The sequence below is a fragment of the Sinocyclocheilus anshuiensis genome, unplaced genomic scaffold (genome assembly GCF_001515605.1).
Source record: "Sinocyclocheilus anshuiensis isolate Anshui unplaced genomic scaffold, SAMN03320099.WGS_v1.1 scaffold55, whole genome shotgun sequence".
Classification (NCBI taxonomy): domain Eukaryota; kingdom Metazoa; phylum Chordata; class Actinopteri; order Cypriniformes; family Cyprinidae; genus Sinocyclocheilus; species Sinocyclocheilus anshuiensis.
Genome location: NW_015549647.1, coordinates 505,025 through 524,898, shown reverse-complemented (window position 1 = coordinate 524,898; position 19,874 = coordinate 505,025). Strand labels below are relative to the sequence as shown.

The following is a 19,874-nucleotide window of genomic DNA, read 5'->3' as shown; positions in this document are numbered from 1 at the left end:
GAATCTGTTGTCAACAAAAGAGAAGCTTTGAGTTCTCCCCTTTTATTTTTGTTTTCTGCAAAAATAAAAGCTCAGCGGTTTAATGTTTGACAGGAGAGAAATTAGGACAACCATGAATGTTAGTATTGCAATTTTACTTTTGTTCTGTAAAATAAAATAAAAAGATATATACTGTGTGTGTGTGTGTGTGTGTGTGTGATCAAACACATTGCAGTTTCCACTTGAGTCACCAGCTGACTGGCAAATAGCTTTATTTACTCACCAAAGATTTTTTTTTCATTACTAGGTACTTGTCGAGTGTTAATTTTGTACCCGTTGGCATTTTGTACCTGTTTTGCTACATAGCACATAAATAAAACGTAGGTTTTGTACATTAGCATCACTGAGGATGCATTTTCCTTTGCCCTGGACGTGTAAAACATTTAATGATCTATTTTCTGTTGTCTTTTTTCATATAAGACACAATACCGGGCAGGCAGAGTATGGCCTCTTGTTTCTTCCTGCTGAAACAGTTTGAGGATGTGCTTATATATCTCAACTCAGTCAAGGTAATACACACATCAGAGTGTTTAGACTAAAAGCAGAAGCATTAAAACATCAGCATCAAATATCAATCTTGTTTCCCTGTAGAGTTACTTCTACAACGACGACACATTCAGCTTTAACTACGCTCAGGCCAAGGCTGCCCTGGGAAACTACAGGGAGGCTGAAGAGGTACAGAACAACCGTGGTTCAGTAAATATGATTTAAGAACCATCTGCAAGTATGACTAAATCTGAATTTAATGTGAACAGGTGTTCCTGCTCATCCAGAATGAGAAGATCAAGAATGATTACGTTTACCTGAGCTGGTTGGCACGCTGCTGTAGGTTCTCCTATATCTCTTTGAAAGTTTTGAACCATGGTCAACAGGCTAGTTAAATTCAGTTTTGCCTTTAATGAAGATGAATGACTTGAGTAGTCTTTGGAAGTGTCTTTTACATGTCAACTCTTTTTGATTAGTCATTTCTGTAGACGCATCGACCACTCGCTCTCTTATGTCATCCTCCCTCCTCTGTTCTAGACATTATGAATCAGAAGGCTCGACAGGCCTGGGAGCTCTATCTGAGACTGGAAACCCCATCTGACCCTTTCAGCCTCCTGCAGCTCATTGCAAATGACTGCTACAAGGTGCAATATTATGATTGTAATTTAGCCAGTCGTGACTGTAAACATATTTTCATTCATATATCAGCTTGTCACTAACTGTTTTTTTTTATAATGATAAAGACACTGTTAAAAGTAGTTGAGTGCTAGCCATAATGGGATAAGCATTTACCATTGCTATTTCTTCAGACCACTGTCAGAATTTTCTGGCTGTTGTTTCTACAGTCCTGATTATGCTTGTTGTATCCCCCCACAAGGTTTTCTTCTGAAGGTTTCAATAGATTATTTATATTTATTCTGTGACCTCTTTTTAGATGGGGCAGTTTTATTATGCAGCCAAAGCGTTTGATGCTCTAGAAAGACTGGATCAAAACCCTGAGTACTGGGAGGGGAAGCGTGGAGCATGTGTCGGGATCTTCCAGCTCATACTGGCAGGCCGAGAGTCCAGGTATGAGCCAATGACATGCCTGTGGAATGATGTGTTAAATGCAATTTAAAAGCCATTATCATTTGGTTCAGATTATTAAACTAAATTCCTATTAGACTCTTATTAGTTCTACATTTAACCCAGTAAAGCCTGGCATATGAAATAATAGTCATAAAAATCTAAAAAAAAAAAATGGAACAGTTTACTGAACCTTTAGACAAAATATTATTTAAAAATGTCATATGTGTTTTTTCTGGAGAATCATATTTTATACATCAGGCTTCTATTGCTTATATAGTATGATATAGTGAGAATGTGGAAGTCACGCTCAAGGAGGAAAAACCGGTAACACTTGAAGGGGTGTGCATAAGACTGACATGACACCTTCATAATCATGACATGACACATGTCATGAATATGAAGGAGGTTTTATGCATGTTTATGACAACTGTCATTAAGTGTCATTCGCTCAGTTATGTAATTTTTAATGCAAAGATGACATTGTTTGAGATGTCTTTGTTATGGGCTATGGTTAGGGGTAAGGGTAGGGGTAGGGTTAGGTTAGGGTTAGGTCAAATAATGTCATATTTGCATTAAAAATTACATAACTGAGCGAATGACACTTAATGACAGTTGTCATAAACATGCATAAAAAACCTTCATATTCATGACATGTGTCATGTCATGATTATGTAGGTGTCATGTCATGATTATGAAGGTGTCATGTCATGATTATGCACACCCCTTCAAGTAAAGTGTAACCGAAAAAACACCTCCGTTTTATTAAAGCTCAAGCTGAGCAAAAATATGCAAGATTTTACAACAAAAAGACACGTGTACCACAACCTGAAGGTGGACAGTTTTAGAATTATACTTTTACTTTATATTTTACTTGCTAAAAGAGTATAAACTATCAATCAGACATTGAAAGCATGTGGTAGACTAAGTACAACAGGTTTTTCAGCAAAGTTGTGATCATATTTAGAGGCCTTAGAAATTTGTGTATCAAATATAATACAGTAGGCATTAGAATGAAACCATTAAATGGGTAGAATCATATTTAACACATCGGTCTGAGTTGGTTAGAGTGAAGAATGATCAGTCAGGTGTTGTTTCTTTGTCAGCAGGTGTCCCGCAAGGTTCAATCTTGAGCCCACTTTTATTTTCTCTGTATGTAAATGATTTGCCAAATGTTGGTTTCAATTCCAACATCCAGATGTATGCTGATGACAGTAGTTTTTGTACATGCTAATAGTGCAGCTCAAGCTGCTGATCAGCTAACAAGTTCAATGTTAAAGATCACAGAATGGCTAAAACATAATTGCTTACAACTAAATGTATCGAAAACTGTATGTATGTTTTTCAGTAAAACTAAAAAGTTGCCGTGCGGAGTCAGATGTAGTCATAGATGGGGAGAGACTACAAGTTGTCTCAGATTTTAAATATCTGGGTGTATATAATTGATAGCAATCTTACTTTTAAAACACACATCAAGAAAGGTTTTCAATCACATTAAGTTCAACTTGGCAAATTTTAGATATGCCCGTAACTGCATGTCAACTAAGGCTGCGAAGATGTTTATGCATTCAATGATCTTCTCACATATCACCTTTTGTTTGACAACCTGGTCACAAGCAAATAATACTTCTCTCAAACCAATTATCTCTTTATATAAACAAACCTTGAAAGTTTTAGATAGGAAATCCATACACCATCATCACTGTGATATTTTTTTAAAATACAATATTTTAAGTTGGGAAAATGTTATTATATATACAGATCTTTGTCTTACGTATAAAATCAGACATGGACTGGCTCCTCCTGTATTGAACCAGTTTGTAAACGTAGCACCATCTGGTTACAGATTAACGAGAAGTGCAGTAAGAGGTGATTGCATAGTCCCTTTAAGAAAAAGTGCATTTAGTCAAACAGTGTTTTCAGTTAGGGCTGCTTGTGAGTGGAACTCCATCCCAACTTACATTACAAATTTTAATACTTATGCCTCCTTTAAGTTTCACTTAAAGAAGTGGTTAATTGAGAGTCAGCATTGTCAACATTAATTTTATAAACTAAACTCTGCTGCTGTCCTGTCTTTTCTGCTCTACTAGTTTGAGGTTTTTATGCTATGTATATGAGGTTGTTTGGTTTAGGACTGATTGAATGATTAGGGCTACTGTTACATGTCTGTATGCTTACATTATCTTTGTCTGTATATTGATATTTTGATATTATTGATACATTGTTTGTCATTTTGTTTGACAGTTGGATTGTGTGTATGAGTGAGCTGGTATTGATTTGTTGGTTATGTGTGTAGTATAACTTTTAAGCGGATGTTTTTTTTAGGAATAGTGTGAATGTTATATGTATTTTGGAGTATGTAAGTATTATGGATTGATTAATTCTTTATATTTTTAGGGTGACAATTTTACCATCAGTCCAATTCTGGCTAATTCTGGCACATTGTACATTTATGTATTATTGATGTGCATTGTCCCTGTCAAATAAACCTGAAATAAATAAATAAAATAAATAAATAAATTATAGGGTTAAAATAGACTGCCGTAGCTCACTCAAGTTTTGCAAAATTCTGTTAAATCATCGTTAACTCTCAAGAAAATGAGTTTTTGACCTCTGGTCATGTTTTCTATATTTATATTTTCTTTTTTTGATTTGCTTTGTTTGTTTTCAGAGAGACACTGAAGGAGGTTTTGCCGATGTTGAGGAGCACTGGCAACCCACAAGTTGAGTACATCATCCGCATCATGAAAAAATGGGCCAAAGACAACAGAGTGGCTCTCTGATCGCATTTACAAATGAGCTAACACACTGCAGTAGTTCTTCCTGGACATTTATTTTTTTGTAAATGTTATTAATTTTTTTGTATGGTATCCTTATGCTTGTTTATCTGTCAACAAAATATGAGTACAACAGTTCAGATGCATCTTAGAAAGAAAAAAAAACATCTTGTGCTCTTATAAAGTTAGAATAAGTGCAGCCGCACTAAAACATTTACTTAGTGTTTATTACATTATATCTTTTTTAATATTTGCATATTTGCAATATATCCATGTCAATGAATGTTTCTGTGAGATGGACAATGCAACAAATAAAGTTTATATGTTTCCATACTTGAGGCAACATAAGCCTTTATTGTTTTGTCTAGGGAACAATAAATGTCTGCAAGTGTTTTAATTTGATAGGTTTTATAAAATTATATAGAGTGCTACGAAGATTCATCTGTTTGAAGAGTAATCTAGCTTGGGTATGATGTTTGTACACCTTTGGAACAAGTGATATCAATGACTAATGCTATTAAATTGGTTTAAAACAGGTTGTGACAACCTAACAGAAAATATTAGAAAAATGAATATGATGTTATAGCATCAATAAAGAAATTGTATTGTCATATTGTTAACACTTTGCAATAAGGTTCCATTTGTTAACATGAATTAACAATGAAAATTATTTTATTATTCTTTGTTAATTTCAGCATTTACTAATACATTATTCAAATCAAAAGTTGTATCTGTTAATATTATTTAATGGACCTAAGCTAAAATGAACTAACAACAAACAGTAGACAAAGATTATTGTTGACAAAGATTAATAAATACTATGACAAATGTATTGCATATTATTAGTTATATTAGTTAATACATTAACTAACGTTAACCAATGGGACCTTATTGTAAAGTATTACCTTTATATTACATTACATTTCCTGGGCTATTTAAATCCAACAACAGAACCTCTTCACATATAATAAGCGCCCTTAGGAAACACCTTGAACTGCATTTTGTTGAAAAACTCCTCTATTAGTTCCATATCTATTTATTAGTTCGATTTCAAGGGGAATCCTTTTTTCCATTGGAACATCTCTAATTGCTCATTAGAGCGTCTGTTGCCTGCAGGGCCGCCTCTGATTGGACGCGCTGCTGCCGGCGGCGTCCTCTGATTGGCCAGGGCGACCTCTCCGTCGCGCACGCCGTTTCCGGTGTCCGTGTGCGCGCAGGCTCAGTTCGCTCGTCTCCGCTCTTTTATTTACTCTCTCTCATCTAAGATGGCTGTTCGGAGCTCTTGAGTCCCCCGAGCGTAGCGACCGAGGATGCTTGCGCCTCCAAAATCAACTTTCACCCGGCCATCCCTTCCCATGCGCACCCCGTAAGGTGCGGAGGGCACTCTAGCATCAGTACTGCCTCCGAACGCCCCGTCCATCCGGCGTGAAGCTCTTTAAATCAAGTTGTTTGGCGAAGTCAAGCCTCGCCACTGAGTGTGAGTGAGTGACTGAGTGTCCAAGAACACTGAACATCCAAATGGCCGAACCGAGAAAAGTGCAGTTTGTCACCCTGTCGGCCCTGGCCGGCGGTCCGGGCGCGGAGGGCAGGAGACGGCGGCTGGAGGAGGACGGAGCCGCCGAGATGAGTTTTGACAGAGAGGGCAGGATGAAGATGATGGGGACCGGGGTGACGACAGCGGGTGACCGCGGGGCTTTGATCGGGAAGAGGGACAGCGAAGAGCCCAAAGGGAAGACAGTACGCCTCAACCTGTGTCTGTCCGAGCCTAACGAGCAACGCTCGGCCGAGTTCAACTACAACGAGCTCATCCAGTCTCAACAGGTACGAGAACTATCCGGATCACTTTAGTGAAGAGTATGTAACGTTAGCCAAACCATTACTTGTTATTATAAAGCCACCGCTTGCTTGTTTATGCTGAGTTTGCTTATGCATTAGCCTGTTAGCAGTGGAGTCCAAAAATAAAGTCCTCTTCAGGGGATCTCTTTCGAAATGGCAAGTGTGACATATGTTACGAGTGAGTGAGAAGTGCATTTAATTTTTTATGACGCATCTCTATCCTGTTTGCTCATAAACTTTAGAGCACTTTGTTGTGTACGTGACCCTTGTGGCCCCCAGGGCCCTGTGCGTACAAAATCATTAAAGGAGAGCCGAGTTGCTGTTCATGTAACTTTTATGAATGTAGCCCTGGCTACATGACATATGTCAGATGGTTTGCTTTTGATAAAAGTGCACTTTAGCAAATTACAAAAAGTTTTGCTAATAAATATACAAATGTCATTTTTGGGGAATGTCATTAAAATGGTGTACACTCACTTGCGATAAAGACTACTTGTATCAGTCTTGTAGAAAAAGCTGTTTTGTTAAAGATTAAGTGGGATTGCCACCTCATGGGTGCCTTCATGTTGCGATCACATGATCAGCGGTGCCATTTTAAGTTGCTATTAATAATATCAGTGATAATACTACTACTACTCCACAACATGACAATGGAGTCTACAGCAACACCAGTACAAACTGAATAAAGGCCAGATCTGTTTATTATAAGCATGTGTTGCAGTTACGTTGTCTGCCGCTTTAGACGCGTAAGCTATTTAAAAGTCGTCTGGATTCTGATTGGCTGTCATTGTCTTTATTGTTTTTGAAAGTGATTCCATTGATATTGTCTCTCTATCATATGTTGTTATAGTTGTGGTGTGTGGACTTCCCTATTCTCATAGAATTAGAATGATTATTAATTAATTAACTTTATATCTATCGGTCTTAGTGTCATTGCTTCCACCCAAAAATATAAAAAAAATTCTGTCATCATTTACTATTTACCTTCATGTCGTTTCAAACCTGTATGGCTTTCTTTCTTCTGTGGGACACAAAAGAAGATATTCTGAAGATTGTTGATAATAACCAAACACGGCTTCGGTTTCGGTTCCCATTGACTTCATTGTATGGACAAAAAATACAATGGATGTCAGTGGGAACTGAAACTGGTTTTTCATTTTTAAGTGGACTGTCCCTTTAAGTTTGAATGAATTGAAAGTTTGAATGTCCCAGAATAATATTGATACAGAATGTGTTATACTCGTTGTGTTCCACCAATTCGAACTGGAAAAATTAAATGCCCCAACTAGCCTTACTGGAGTGATTTCATGTTTCCCTCCCCAGGCCAAGAAGAATCCACCAGATTCTAAGTCTTCTCTGGACCCGAACGATCCCTTTAACGATGCTGAGAGAGAACGTCTGGAGGTAGAGGCACTGGCCAAAAAGCTTGAAAGCAAATACGTAAGTATTGTTCTATGATTTTACGTTGCATTTTCAGACGTGTGGGCACTCAAATGTCACGTTGCCGCTACCGCTGACGTCCTTACAGGGTAACGCAGGGAAAAAGAGGCGGAAAGACCGGATGCAGGATTTGATTGACATTGGCTTCGGCTACGATGAGAGTGACCCCTTCATAGACAACTCGGAAGCTGTGAGTGGGCACTTGCCTTGGCAACAGACAGACATCACTATGGAGATGATCGATTGGCATTTAACATGCTGTTTGCCAACTCGGTCTCATTGCTCTCTGAACTTAAGGGTTTTTTTTCCCATTCATATTGATGTCTGTGATGAATATATTTAGATTTACCTTATGGATTGATTTGAAATGTGTGTGGTTTTGGAGTCATTTTACCATCATAGCGGGCTAAAACTTTGCCGTAACCTCAGAAATGCAGACAAACAACGGTGTAAATCTTTGTGTTTTCTTTCTGTCAGTATGATGAGCTTGTTCCAGCCTCACTGACCACCAAGCTTGGTGGATTCTACATTAATACGGGTACTTTGCAGTTCAGAGCTGCCTCTGAATCTGAGGGAGAGGATGGAGGCAAAGAAGTAAAATCCAGGGTGAGTTTACTTTGTTTTTGCCAAGTGACACTGTGCACACCTGGTTATTAATGTTCATCTTGGGTGATCTGATCAGAAGTGGTTAGTTGAGACGGACGTTTTAATTTTCACCTTAACACAAACGTGTGTATCTGATGGCTTTTCCAAATCAGGTCAGATTAAGGAGCATGAAATCATCAGAGTTTAAAACCCTTCGCATGTGACTTCGTTCAGATGTGGTTTGAGTGAGCAGATCACAAAACAATTTGAACCCCATTTACGCCTCCATTTATAATATGTCTCGACTGAACACTTGTGATCAGATCGCCACAGACGGATGTTGTTACCATGTGTAAACGGGGCCACTAAATGATATATAGGCCTGTTAAAGAGACAGTTCATCATTAACTCACCCTAATGTAATTGCAAACCCATAAAACTTTTGTTCATCTTTGAAACACAAATGAAATCTGTATGAACAGAGTGGTTTAAACAGTCTTCTGAAGAGACGTGATCGCTTTAAATGATGAACAGATTTAATTTAGGCTTTTATTCGCATATAAACATTGATGAAGCTCATCAGATATGGTAACAAAAGCTCAAACGTGCTTGTTTGACATGTCATATGTGAATAAAAGCCTAAATTAAATCTGTTTATCATGTAAAGTGATTGTGTCTCTTTAGAAGACTTGAATTAAACTGCTGTAATCATACACTGTAATTTTTTTTTAACAATGTTTTTATAACTTTTTTAAAGTTTTGATGGAATGGTCTTTCAGTGTAGTGACAGAAATGTCTCAAGATTCAATAAAAATATCCTCATGTGTTTCAAAGATTAACAAAATCTTATGGGTTTGGCATGACATGAGGGTGAGTAACAGCAGAATTACTATCACTTTAAGAGTTTGTTTTTCATAAGACCCTGTTTATGACATTTGTCTTGGAATATGGTGTTTTCTGACTGTAGATGAGAGATGGAGAGGAACCACTAATAAAAAGAAGGAAGAAGAAAGATGGAACCAGTATAGAGGAGAAAAAACCCAGGAAGAACAAAGTAGCCAAACAAGGGTGAGAATCTATTTTTGTGTATATAAATTTAGTAAAACTGATACTTTTATAAATCATGCAATTTAAATTGCTACTTTTCTTAAAAGTGAAGTGTGTTAAGTTAAGCAAGCCAGACTTTCCAAAGAGTGTAAAAAAAAGTGAAATACAGTTTTTATGGCCATATATTTGCTTACAGAGTGGCTGGTCTGAGCCTTCATCGTCCTGAGAAGAAGAAGAGGAAGAAACTGATGAAGGATTCGCTCTGTCTGGCTGCAATGCTCCGCCGCTTCACACGAGAGAAGGAAGACATGCAGAAACGAGATGTCAGTGCTTCTCATCCGGGCCCTGGTCTCACCAGCCCTCCCAACTCCAACAACCTACTGCAGAACTCCCATCTCCAAGGCAACGCCAACAACAATGACCTTTCACTAGCCGACCTGACGGCTGACCCCGGCATGATGTCATTGCTTAGTTCGGCCAACGAAAGCGAGCTTCAGGATCTCATGTGTGACCTGGACTTTAGTTTTTTAGATGCAGGGCCCCAGATGCCCCCTTCAGGCAGAGAGAATGGGCAGGTTGCGTTGGGTTCATCAATGGGGCACAAGATTGGAGGAGGGGGACTGAATCGAGGGCAGGGCGGGCTCATCTCTTTTCCACCTCTCCCCGATGGTCTTCCAGCCCCCTTGATCAAGCGCATAGAAGACCTTCGAGCTGTGAGTCATGCTTTTGTTATTTTTCTGCGGCCCTCATTTCAGTTAAACAGGGTCATGTCATGAAAAAACAAAGTCTTGATCTTTTGAAATGAGTCGAAACCATACTTGGGGTTTTAAGAACTTAAAAATCCATCTACTCGTTCCACACTGAAAAAACAATCTTTATGTCTCTAATGTTAGCCGACTGAAGTTTATTTTTAACAAGATCCCTGATGATTTCATTCTGATCGTATCCGTTTCAGAGACACATTGTTGGGGCAAGCAATGTTGGGGCATTTACATGAAAGTCTTAGAAATGAATGATGACTCTTGCTAATGTTATTATAAGTAGACCTAAGAATAAAATGTATGAAAATATGACTTTAAAGCCATCAGAAAAGTGGTTTAAAATCTATTCCAGCTTGTTCTGTGAGAGCAGATGAATTTATAATAATAATGGCCTCTGGATATTTTTGGTGATAGTCACCCGTTACATAAACTGTGTTACATCTAAGTTTAAGATGTAATACATTAAATGTTTTCACTGAAGGTAAATGCATAGTTACAGAGTGAGAGCAAGTGAGAAAATATACGCCCACAAATCCACTTCCCATTTTAAAAACACTTCAGGGAATTCATGTTCTGACAGTAATACCATTTTCCTGCCTAACTTGATTTTTGTTGTATTTATTTGAACTCAGGCATCGAGGCAATTTGATCAAGCAGGCAGAAAGAAATTCTTCACTCTGGATATGAATAATATCTTGCTGGAGTAAGTAAAATCTCAGCGTGTTCTCATTCAGCTGTCATCCATGACTTTAGATTCGGTGGTAATTTCTCCTAGTCTATTGGTTCTTGTCGTTGATCATTTTTCTTCTCATTCAGTATTGAGCTGCAGGTTCAGGAGCAGCCGGCAGGCGTGCGTTCAGAGGTGTACTCTCACCTGGAGGCCTTTGTGCCCTGCAACAAGGAGGCGCTACTAAAACGACTCAAGAAACTCAGCCTCAACATACAGGTGATGGACTGTATGATACTTTCCCATAGGGTATCGAGATATTATGCTAACACCATAAAGATGTTTGTTCTTGTTAATGATACTAGTGTTGGAGTAGCTAAAAGTAGCAATGCTGCTAAACTACATTATAAAATAAAAAAATGATATAAATATAAAAATTATATATCATTTAAAAAGATTGTGGCCCTTTCAACCACTTTAATGTAGTAAGATATTTTTGTGAGTAGCTTGTAAATGCTGCTAAGATTTGGTGCAATTTTCAAACAGATTAGCTTGACTGTAGTTTAACTACTTTAAATTATGGCTAGCTTACAGCAGTAAGACTGTAAGACAGGCAATAGTTTAGATCAGCTTCCCAACAGTGGATACACAACTCAGATCTCTCAAATGTCTCCGTGTTGTCTTTCTCTTTAATCAGGATGACCGGCTGCACACACCCTTGTTAAAGCTCAAACTAGCCGTGTGCAGCGTGATGCCAGAGCAGATCGCCAGATATAACATGGATTGCATGGCAAAAGCTGCAGCTAAGTAAGTCTTAAACTTTCCCAACTTCCTGCCTCTTTCTGTTTTCATGATTTGCTTCTTTAGATTAGTGGAATGGACTGTGGAAAATGACAAACGGATGACGTGGATATATAGAGATTATGAGATTCACTGTGTGTGTGTGTGTGTGTGTGTGTGTGTGTGTGTGTCACAGGCAGCAGATAGAAAATGGAGAGAAGAATGGATCGGAGGATGATGATGAAGAGAAACCAGGAAAGAGGGTGGTCGGACCAAGGAAGAAGTTCATATGGGATGACAAACTCAGGTTTAGATTTTAGCAGGTTTAAATCATGAATAATAAAGCAGAACCACCAATAGACTGACAGTGTAAGAAGTAAAGGGTGCACGTGTTTTTTTTTTCTTCTTCCCCAGGACTCTGTTGTGTAACCTGGTGCGTGTGAAGCTGAGCTGTTATGAGCTGGAGCAGTGCTCTCTGTCTGTGGAGGACTATCTCAAAGCCTTCATGGAGAATGAAATCAAGCCACTCTGGCCCAAAGGCTGGATGCAGACAAGGTGTGTGTTTGACTATGTGCTAGCGTTACCTTCTTCTAGTAAGATACCATGTGACTAAAAGATTCTTTCCTGTTTTTTTTTTTTCCTCAGGATGCTTTTTAAGGAAAGTCGGGCAGTACATGGTCACCTCACTGGCCTGTGAGTAGATCAGCATCTTGATATGTATTTACACTGATGTTTGCATACATAGTGGGGAGAGAAGTAAGATGGTTGAAAAAGGGTCCATCATAAACACAAGCCTGTGTGTAACAGATGTGCTTGAGAAAACCAATATGCAAAGTGAATTTTCTATATAGCACATTCAATTAGTTTAACGGCAATGCAAATATATCTTGGTCTAAAAATATATCTCGTTGCTTATGTATAAAAAATGTAAATTATTTGGCTAAAGATTAGCAATGAAGGATGCAAGTGATCATACTAATGAATTATGAACTTACATATCCAAAAACAGGAAATGTTTAATTCAAATGTTCTGAATATCTCTTTTTCCTGGCTGGTTTATAAAAATCTGCATGATGTGGAGCAAAATAAGGATTGGTAATGGGATTGTGCATTAGTAAATGTACTTTTTACTCATTTATGTTCTTACGTTTACTTGAACTGTTTTGTAAATTGTGATACTTTTACTTTTACTTTACTTTTAGTCATTTAGCAGACGCTTTTATCCAAAGCGACTTACAAATAAGAAAAAGTAATTAAAACTAAAAGCTAAAACTCTATAAATACTATATATATACACATTTAAGAAAATAAAAGAAATTAAATAAAAATGACAAATGCATACAACAACATTTCAAAACTAAACATTTAAATGAAAACAAAAAAATAAAGCTAATGTAGTGTAGTGATACATTCCCCAATAACTCATTTTACCCCTTGAAGTGACTTTCTAATGTTTCATTGAGAAGTTATATTTCTAGCAACTCATGCTATAGATGTTCTTCTAATTTCAGTTAATGGCAGACATTCTGAAATATAAATAGGGGTTGTGAGTGGTCTCTCATATGTCCTTGCTTAGAGGACAGCACATATATCCTAATGTTAGTCTAGAAGGGTGTCCCTCTAACTTAATTTAATGCTTTCTATGGCAATGTTGAGTTTTAAGCCAAATGTGCTTAATTTGTGTGGAATTAGTGTCAAAATACAACAATTATGGTGCTAAAATAGGCTTCATTTTAATTTTAACAGACAAAATATAATGACTTTAGGGTTGCTGTCACTGTAACTTAATTAAGTTGATCTCTGTGGCAGTGCTGCATGAAAAATAAGGAAGAAAATTCCACTGCCCTGTTTGTGTTTGGTGGATGGTAAAAAACTGATGTGTTTTCACTTCCTTATTGTTTTTCACATGGATTAAGGAGTCGGGAAGTGGATTTTGAGAGAAAGAGCAATCAATGTTGGTCATTTTGTTCTTGAAGTAATTTGACTGCACAGAGCTGAACAAATAATAAGAGGGAGAGGGTAGACGGTAGATTACGTAGGTTAAAGAGGGAAGGTTTGCAATGGAAATCAGATGTCTAAAAAGGTACAGACTTGATGTAGGGCACTGGGATCATGTGGAGAATGTCTTTTAAGGCTTCACATCAACACAAATTTTTGGAACAAAAATCTGACCATTTTTGTATGCGATTTGTCTGTTCAGACCAAAGCAATGGTGGAACTTATAGAAAAGCAGAAATACACCTGTGCACAAAGCACTCTGCAACTTTCTGATTCTGACAATCACTTATCAGAGAGAAGAAAGGAGGTCAAACAGTTTTTACATGTTTTCAAACAGCCGTTCAGATTTTTTTATTCACTATGGTGTTTATCAGACAACACTAAATGCATAAGTAAAGAGAGAAAAGAGCCAGTTCTGGATTCTTCCTCTACAATTCACTGTCGTTTAGCAAAATTCTTTTTGTGAGCGCCCCCAAGTTGTAGTTTTGTGTAACAGCAGCAGCTCTGGGCATGTGACCATAAATGCAAATCTTATTGGCTGGTCAGATTTAATCGCAATCTGTTGCATTGAAGCCATGCGAATGTTGACTGTCTGAACAGATGCATTAACAATCAAATTACAATGTTTCATTGCACCAAATATTCGTCTTGATGTGAACAGGTCTTTAAACTACTCCAATCATGTTGAATGGTTTTTAATGCCTAATTGTGATTGCTGAATTGTTTTTTTTCAACAGGGGCAAGAAAAGGATTGTTCCAACTCCAAAAGCTGCCAAAATGACGGTATGTAAAACTGAACCAGTTTTGCACCATTACATCCATATACTCTAACACAGTGCAGATTCAGTGCAGTTTTGTCCTTCGGTTGAACTATGGTTAGATTTCTAAGCTCTGTTATTTGCCATTGTTTTACCCATGATCTGCTTCAGGATGTCAGCTGGACACAGAGACCCGCTCCAGGTGTTGGATCCACCTCTGCCTTACCTGCCCCAGCGTGCAGACCGCCCTCCTCCCCCTCTGAACCCATCTGCCTCTCAGATTCACTGGACGAGGATCTGGCTGCTAACTCTCTGGACTCCATTTCCCAAGCTCTCGCTCTCCTCAGTAATGCTGCCAAGGGTCTGACGCCAAACAATGGCGTTCCTGCCGCCTTTTCTCCCAGTGTCCCCGGATCCTCTTCTGGAGTCAGCCACTATTCTTCTCCTCTGTCACATTCCACCCTTCCAGCAAAAATGGTGTCTTCTGGAATCTCTATGGCAAATATGAGCACTCTATCTACCTCTTCTTCCCTCTCCTCTCCGCTCACCTCGTCTCCTTCCTCTTCCATGCGAATCGAGACCTTCGGGATGCTAAAGGATGGGGGGCCTGTGCAGAGACTATTGGGAACGCCCACTCACAGAGCTGGCATTTCAGGAATGAACATGTCGCAGTCTGCAAAACCTCGTCCGCCCCCTACCACCTCGCCCCTCTTGCCTCCACAGCAGAGGTCATTTGGGACAATGGGAGTGAAGTTGGTTCAGACTCCGCCCCCTGTTGGACAAACAAAAAACTGCACTAACAAATCCACTACTGGTGGCGGTACTGTGGTTTCCCAGCAGCCTCGTATGAACACTCATCCCTCACAGATGAACCCCAAGAGCCCTCAGCAGTCTCCTCCTCCAACCCCTTCCTCTCCTTCCACCCTTCTCTCACAGGCTAAGACTCCCTCATTGCCACACAACCAGTCAAACTTCATCACGCCCATGCAGGCTACGCTCACCAAGTCTTCCCACAGTAGCAGCTCTCCCATCATCAAACTCACAGCGCGACCCCCTGCCCCTACTCCTCCTCCTTCATCCTCACCTTCGCCTTCATCATCTCCCTCTCTCACCCACCCCAGGCCTCAAATGATCCCCAGCTCGCACCAATACAGCCCCAAGATTCCAACCTTCAGGCCGCCGTTTACCGGGCAAGGAACCGCAGTGGGATCCGGAGTCAAATCCGGATCAGGACAGGCCAGTTACAGTTTTGCTGGTGGACACAAATCCAGTAGTCCGCCCAGTGGTGGCGCAAACACCACCAGCACCGCCCTGATGGCCACACCCCTGTCTTCTAGATGCCAGGATGGTAGCTCCTCCCATTCAGTAGTATCAGCCAATCACAGCCAGCGGCAAAGGCCAGTGGGAGGGACTAGTCAGAGTGCCAAGTCTTCAACGAGTCGGGCATCAGCCATGACCCTGCCCTCTCCTCCTGTCTCCTCTCATCTGTCACAGGTGAGTCCAGCAGCATCAATCACTTCAAACCTGTTTATACAAAATGTTTGGTCATGTTAAACCTGTTTCTGCAGTTGCTAGCTCTGAGTAGTAGTACTTTACATGAATGCGTTTGGTAGCTGTTTTTATGCAAAGCGACTTCAGTAGTCAGTCACTAAGTCAGGGCTGTCCAAACTCAGTCCTGGAGGGCCGGTGTCCTGCAGAGTTTAGCTCCAACCCTAATTAAACACACCTGAACCAGCTAATCAAGCTCTTACGAGGCATAGAAACTTCCAGTCAGGTGTGTTGAGGCAAGTTGGAGCTAAACTCTGCAGGACACCGGCCCTCCAGGACTGAGTTTGGACAGCCCTGCATTAAGTAGATCAGAAGGGGCGGAGTTTACGTATGGCAGTCACCATAACCCTAGGTGATCGTCCCCCGCGACCTCGGAACGCGATTTTAACCAAGTGACCTCCCCCCAGAACCTCTGGGCGGTGCAACTTCTGCGGTGCGAACGGACAACGGACCAAGGGGGAAACCCCCACAACCCCCCCTTGGGTGGTCTCTTATGGTCACCAAGACTGCATTTATTGATCAAAAATACAGTAAACCAGTATGTGTGAAATAATTACAATTTATAATAACTTTCATGTTTGAATATATTTTAAAATGTAAATTGTTCCTGTGATGACATTTCATATGAATTCATAAAATGTCATAATATATTAATATTATTTCATATATTCAACATTTCTTATTTTTATGAATGTTGAGAACAGTTGTGCGACTTAATATATATATATATTTTTTTGGAAAACTAACTTTTCAGGATTATTTGAATAGAGAAGAACAGCATTTATTTGAAATAATAAAGACTTTACATTTGTTACAAAAAAAATATCTTACTGACCACAAAATTTTGAATAGTGCTGTAGTTTAATCTGCATAATATGTTATTTAAAGATTTGGAAAAATACCACTTGTATTCTCTCTGGGTACCTATGTAAGTATTGTAAGTGACCTGTCAACAACATTTCACTGTATTTGTGGATAAATTCCATAAAATCATTTAATTTAATCAACTATTCAAACACACAGACCCTAACAATCGAAATGAATGACCGCTTGTCTGAGAAACAGTTGCTAAGTTGGCATTGCTTGTGAAAAATTGCTTGCAAATATAGTTTCAGTCTTGTTATTGTGTACTGCCAAACAGTTCATTCAGGTGTCTACTTTTTTTTTTTTTTCAACATGTCCCCCCCCAGTACTTTCTAACCATTAATAAAGCCCTCTTTTCCCACAGGTGTCTTCAGCTTCAGGAAGTAATCTCTTGGGCTCAGTGCCCCCTTCCCTCCCCCTGGGTTTCGGGATGCTCGGGGGTCTAGTGCCTGTTTCTCTGCCCTTCCAGTTCTCCTCATTCCTCAACTTTAACCCTCCAGGCCATGGAGTTCCTGGCTGCAGCAACGTGGGAGCTTCACCCGCTACCAACTCAGGATACACCCTGGCACATAGTGAGTGTGTACATGAGCACAGCGGCTCTCGTGTTTCCTGTGCTGGGGTTTTGCTTGTATGTTCGCGTGTATCGTGTTTGTAATGTGGTTTGTCTGAGTCTTTTTCTGTGTCTCCCTAATCCGTTTTTTTTTTCCCCTTCAATTCTCTTCCTCTTTCTCCACTTCGCATCCTGTTTTGGTGCTGCATTCCTGCCGTCTCATTTGCTCCTGGATTGCTGTGAACTCTTCCATCTCTCCCTCTGTCCATCTTTCTTTCCATCTGTCCTGCTGTCCCCCAGATCTGTTTAAGAGTCTTCAGCCAGGGTCTCAGGTTGCTCTACCTCCCCACTTGCAGCTTGCGTTCTCAGGTAAACGCTGCCGAAACCCTCCAGCTCACTGTTGCTCTCTCGTAGTTTTAGGTTGTTGACCGTTCCTTTACTTCCTCTGCATGTTTCAGTCCTTTATTTTATGCTTCATTAGTGTGACATTAGCCCTGTTCCAAAACCTAGTGTGCTGATGGCTGTCTACATAGGCAGCTACCTTCTGAGGTATCAACGTCATATGACCCCTTTAACTCATGTTAACAAATATGACATTATTGTGAAGCGTTATTGATGAAAGTGACTTCTAGGTCAGTCATTAGACCTATTTAAACTAGTTTGTGTACTTGACTAAGTTCAGAAGAGTCATTTGTTCACAAGACTATAAACTGTTCCACAAAAGCAGCTATGACAATGCAGTTATATTATTGTTCACATTCCAAAATCGCCAAAAATGTAGTTTCCTGCACCAAATGTTTTACTCCCACACTAGTATTTTTTTTTTTAATTAAGCCAAACCTATAAATAACACTCACACAGTGAAATTGGTATATTTGTTTTATTAAAAGCAAACCATTTTCTGTCAAATGCTTTTCAGTATAAAATAAAACCTATACGTGAATTACTTTGATTATCCCACCTCATTTCTCAAGTTTGTCACAATGTATTCTGGGATTGCTTTATCCACAAAGACTAGAGGCAAAACGAGGTCTTTTATAAGGCATGCTCGTGGTTTGGAACAGCCTTTGCGTTGGCAAATGTAGCTCACTGGGTTTTGGAACAGATCATTTGTTCTGTGATTTGAAATGCAGATTTCGTGAAATCTTATAAAATGGATAGTTCCGGTCCTTGATTCTGATTGGTTGAGCCAAGTTCGAAGCTGTTGTAAATTACTCTACAAACATACACCTTTGTTTACGTCTGTGTATTTGCTCTTTTTTATTTTGTGAAACTGTACTACGTACTTGGAATAACTGTTTTATAAAAGCAATAAGCCCCGTGAAGCCGTGGTTTACAGTGAATTTATAACAGCTAAGGGGGTTTTAGGCTCTCCGCGTCGTACCTAACGCCCCTTAGCTGTTATAAATTCACTGTAAACCACGGCTTCACGGGGCTTATTGCTTTATTTGAACTGCACTGTGACAAAAGAGTTTGTCTGGATTTTCTTCAGATGCAAACCAAAGTCAGGGGGAAGACACGAAGAGGAAGTCCCACTGACGGTCACAACCAGAATGTACAAGTGGACACCGCTGGTGACAGATGTTTTCGGGTTCTCGTGGATGGACACCAATTGCGCTTTCATTCAGACAGAACTTCATTAACGACCCTTCTTCAGTTAACATCATTCTGCTTTTAATCGATCAGTGTTCTGGATGATTGGAGTGAGCTTGGTGCATTTTAAATTTTTTTTTGTTTGTCAACATGTTTACACAAGACCTTCATCACTGTGGACATAGAGCTAGAGGAAGTGAGAGGAGTACGAAACAAAGCAACATCATTTCTATTTAAGTTCATGTCGGCTGGAAACGTGCATTCCTGTGGTTATTTTCTTAGTAGATTTTTGTTGAACTCCTAAAGGGATGGGATAGTCCAACCGTTTCCTTCTACAGACTGTTAGAATAGTAGCTGTTAATAATACATATGGGTAAATTATTTATAATTTTTTGACAGGGACATATGATGTTTAAGTTTATTTGTAGAATAAAATGGGTATGTATATAAAATACACATTAATATTAAGTGATATATTTTCTTTGGAGGTCAGGACGTGTGATGTTCCTCTCATCTGTGCGTGCAGATGTCTTGCTGTCTTTGGTGCTGCGTATCTCACTGGACCTTGTGAAAGAAAATAAAACATTCTTTTACGGATGAATGAATCATGTGTGAAAGCTTTTCATAGAGGAAAATTATGAGATTATGGCCTACTTGAACTTTCAGTTTAGTTTTGCTTAATATCAGTACAAGAACTCCCAACACTTTCAATAAAACGCCTTAGTTTGTAAGTTTGAATAACTGCAGGACTGTAAATGCTTCAATGCAAAGTAAGCTATTGCTTAGAGCTCCACTTTTGACATTAGTTGTGTTTGTGTGTGTTTTCTGAGTGTGTTTGATGGGTCTGCCCTGTTACCTCACTGGACCTCATGTCTGTGTTCATTTCATCCTGTGTCACCACCTGCATCTTATGACTGTGTTCAAATGAGAAATGGCACCAAAGATGACAGCGTTCGCTCAGAGTTGACAAGCAACAGGTCAGGTGTCTGTGTGCTCAGTGTAACATCCTAAATGTGTGGTCTCTGTGGATATTGTGATGGACTGACTTTTAAAATGGAATTTTATAGATTGCTTTATTTT

At 39.4% G+C, this 19,874-nt stretch overlaps 2 protein-coding genes across 5 annotated transcripts in view; both read left to right on the top strand.

The window, feature by feature from the left end:
- Positions 1–4,799, top strand: part of LOC107660119 (intraflagellar transport protein 56) — an 11,744-nt gene extending 6,945 nt beyond the window's left edge. For both annotated transcript variants that reach the window (XM_016449351.1, XM_016449350.1), the window contains exons 12-17: positions 460–548; positions 631–714; positions 795–864; positions 1,063–1,169; positions 1,460–1,593; positions 4,262–4,799. In XM_016449351.1, the coding sequence (XP_016304837.1) occupies positions 460–548; positions 631–714; positions 795–864; positions 1,063–1,169; positions 1,460–1,593; positions 4,262–4,373 (596 nt within the window). In that variant the 3' untranslated portion in view covers positions 4,374–4,799. The remainder of the gene's footprint in view (positions 1–459; positions 549–630; positions 715–794; positions 865–1,062; positions 1,170–1,459; positions 1,594–4,261) is intronic.
- Positions 4,800–5,567: 768 nt separating this feature from the next.
- On the top strand, positions 5,568–19,372 carry LOC107659962 (ubinuclein-2-like). 3 transcript variants are annotated; one of them, XM_016449091.1, is made up of 17 exons: positions 5,568–6,188; positions 7,527–7,643; positions 7,732–7,833; positions 8,121–8,249; positions 9,196–9,296; positions 9,472–9,988; positions 10,669–10,739; positions 10,853–10,982; positions 11,401–11,510; positions 11,680–11,790; positions 11,898–12,038; positions 12,129–12,176; positions 14,219–14,264; positions 14,411–15,733; positions 17,016–17,223; positions 17,502–17,570; positions 18,694–19,372. In XM_016449091.1, exons 1-17 carry the CDS (start codon positions 5,886–5,888, stop codon positions 18,738–18,740), a joined length of 3,573 nt encoding a protein of 1,190 aa, XP_016304577.1. In that variant the 5' UTR covers positions 5,568–5,885; the 3' UTR covers positions 18,741–19,372. The 3 variants fall into 3 exon arrangements, with proteins under 3 accessions (XP_016304577.1, XP_016304579.1, XP_016304578.1); XM_016449093.1 differs by lacking the exon at positions 7,732–7,833; XM_016449092.1 differs by lacking the exon at positions 17,502–17,570.
- The last annotated feature ends 502 nt before the right edge of the window (positions 19,373–19,874 follow it).

Excerpts from the sequence above, each read along its gene's own strand:
- LOC107659962 (XM_016449091.1), top strand. The coding sequence starts at position 5,886 with ATGGCCGAACCGAGAAAAGTGCAGTTTGTCACCCTGTCGGCCCTGGCC. Across the intron at positions 10,983-11,400 it reads AACTCAGCCTCAACATACAG|GATGACCGGCTGCACACACC; the intron begins GTGATGGACTGT and ends CTCTTTAATCAG. Across the intron at positions 11,791-11,897 it reads ATATGGGATGACAAACTCAG|GACTCTGTTGTGTAACCTGG; the intron begins GTTTAGATTTTA and ends CTTCTTCCCCAG.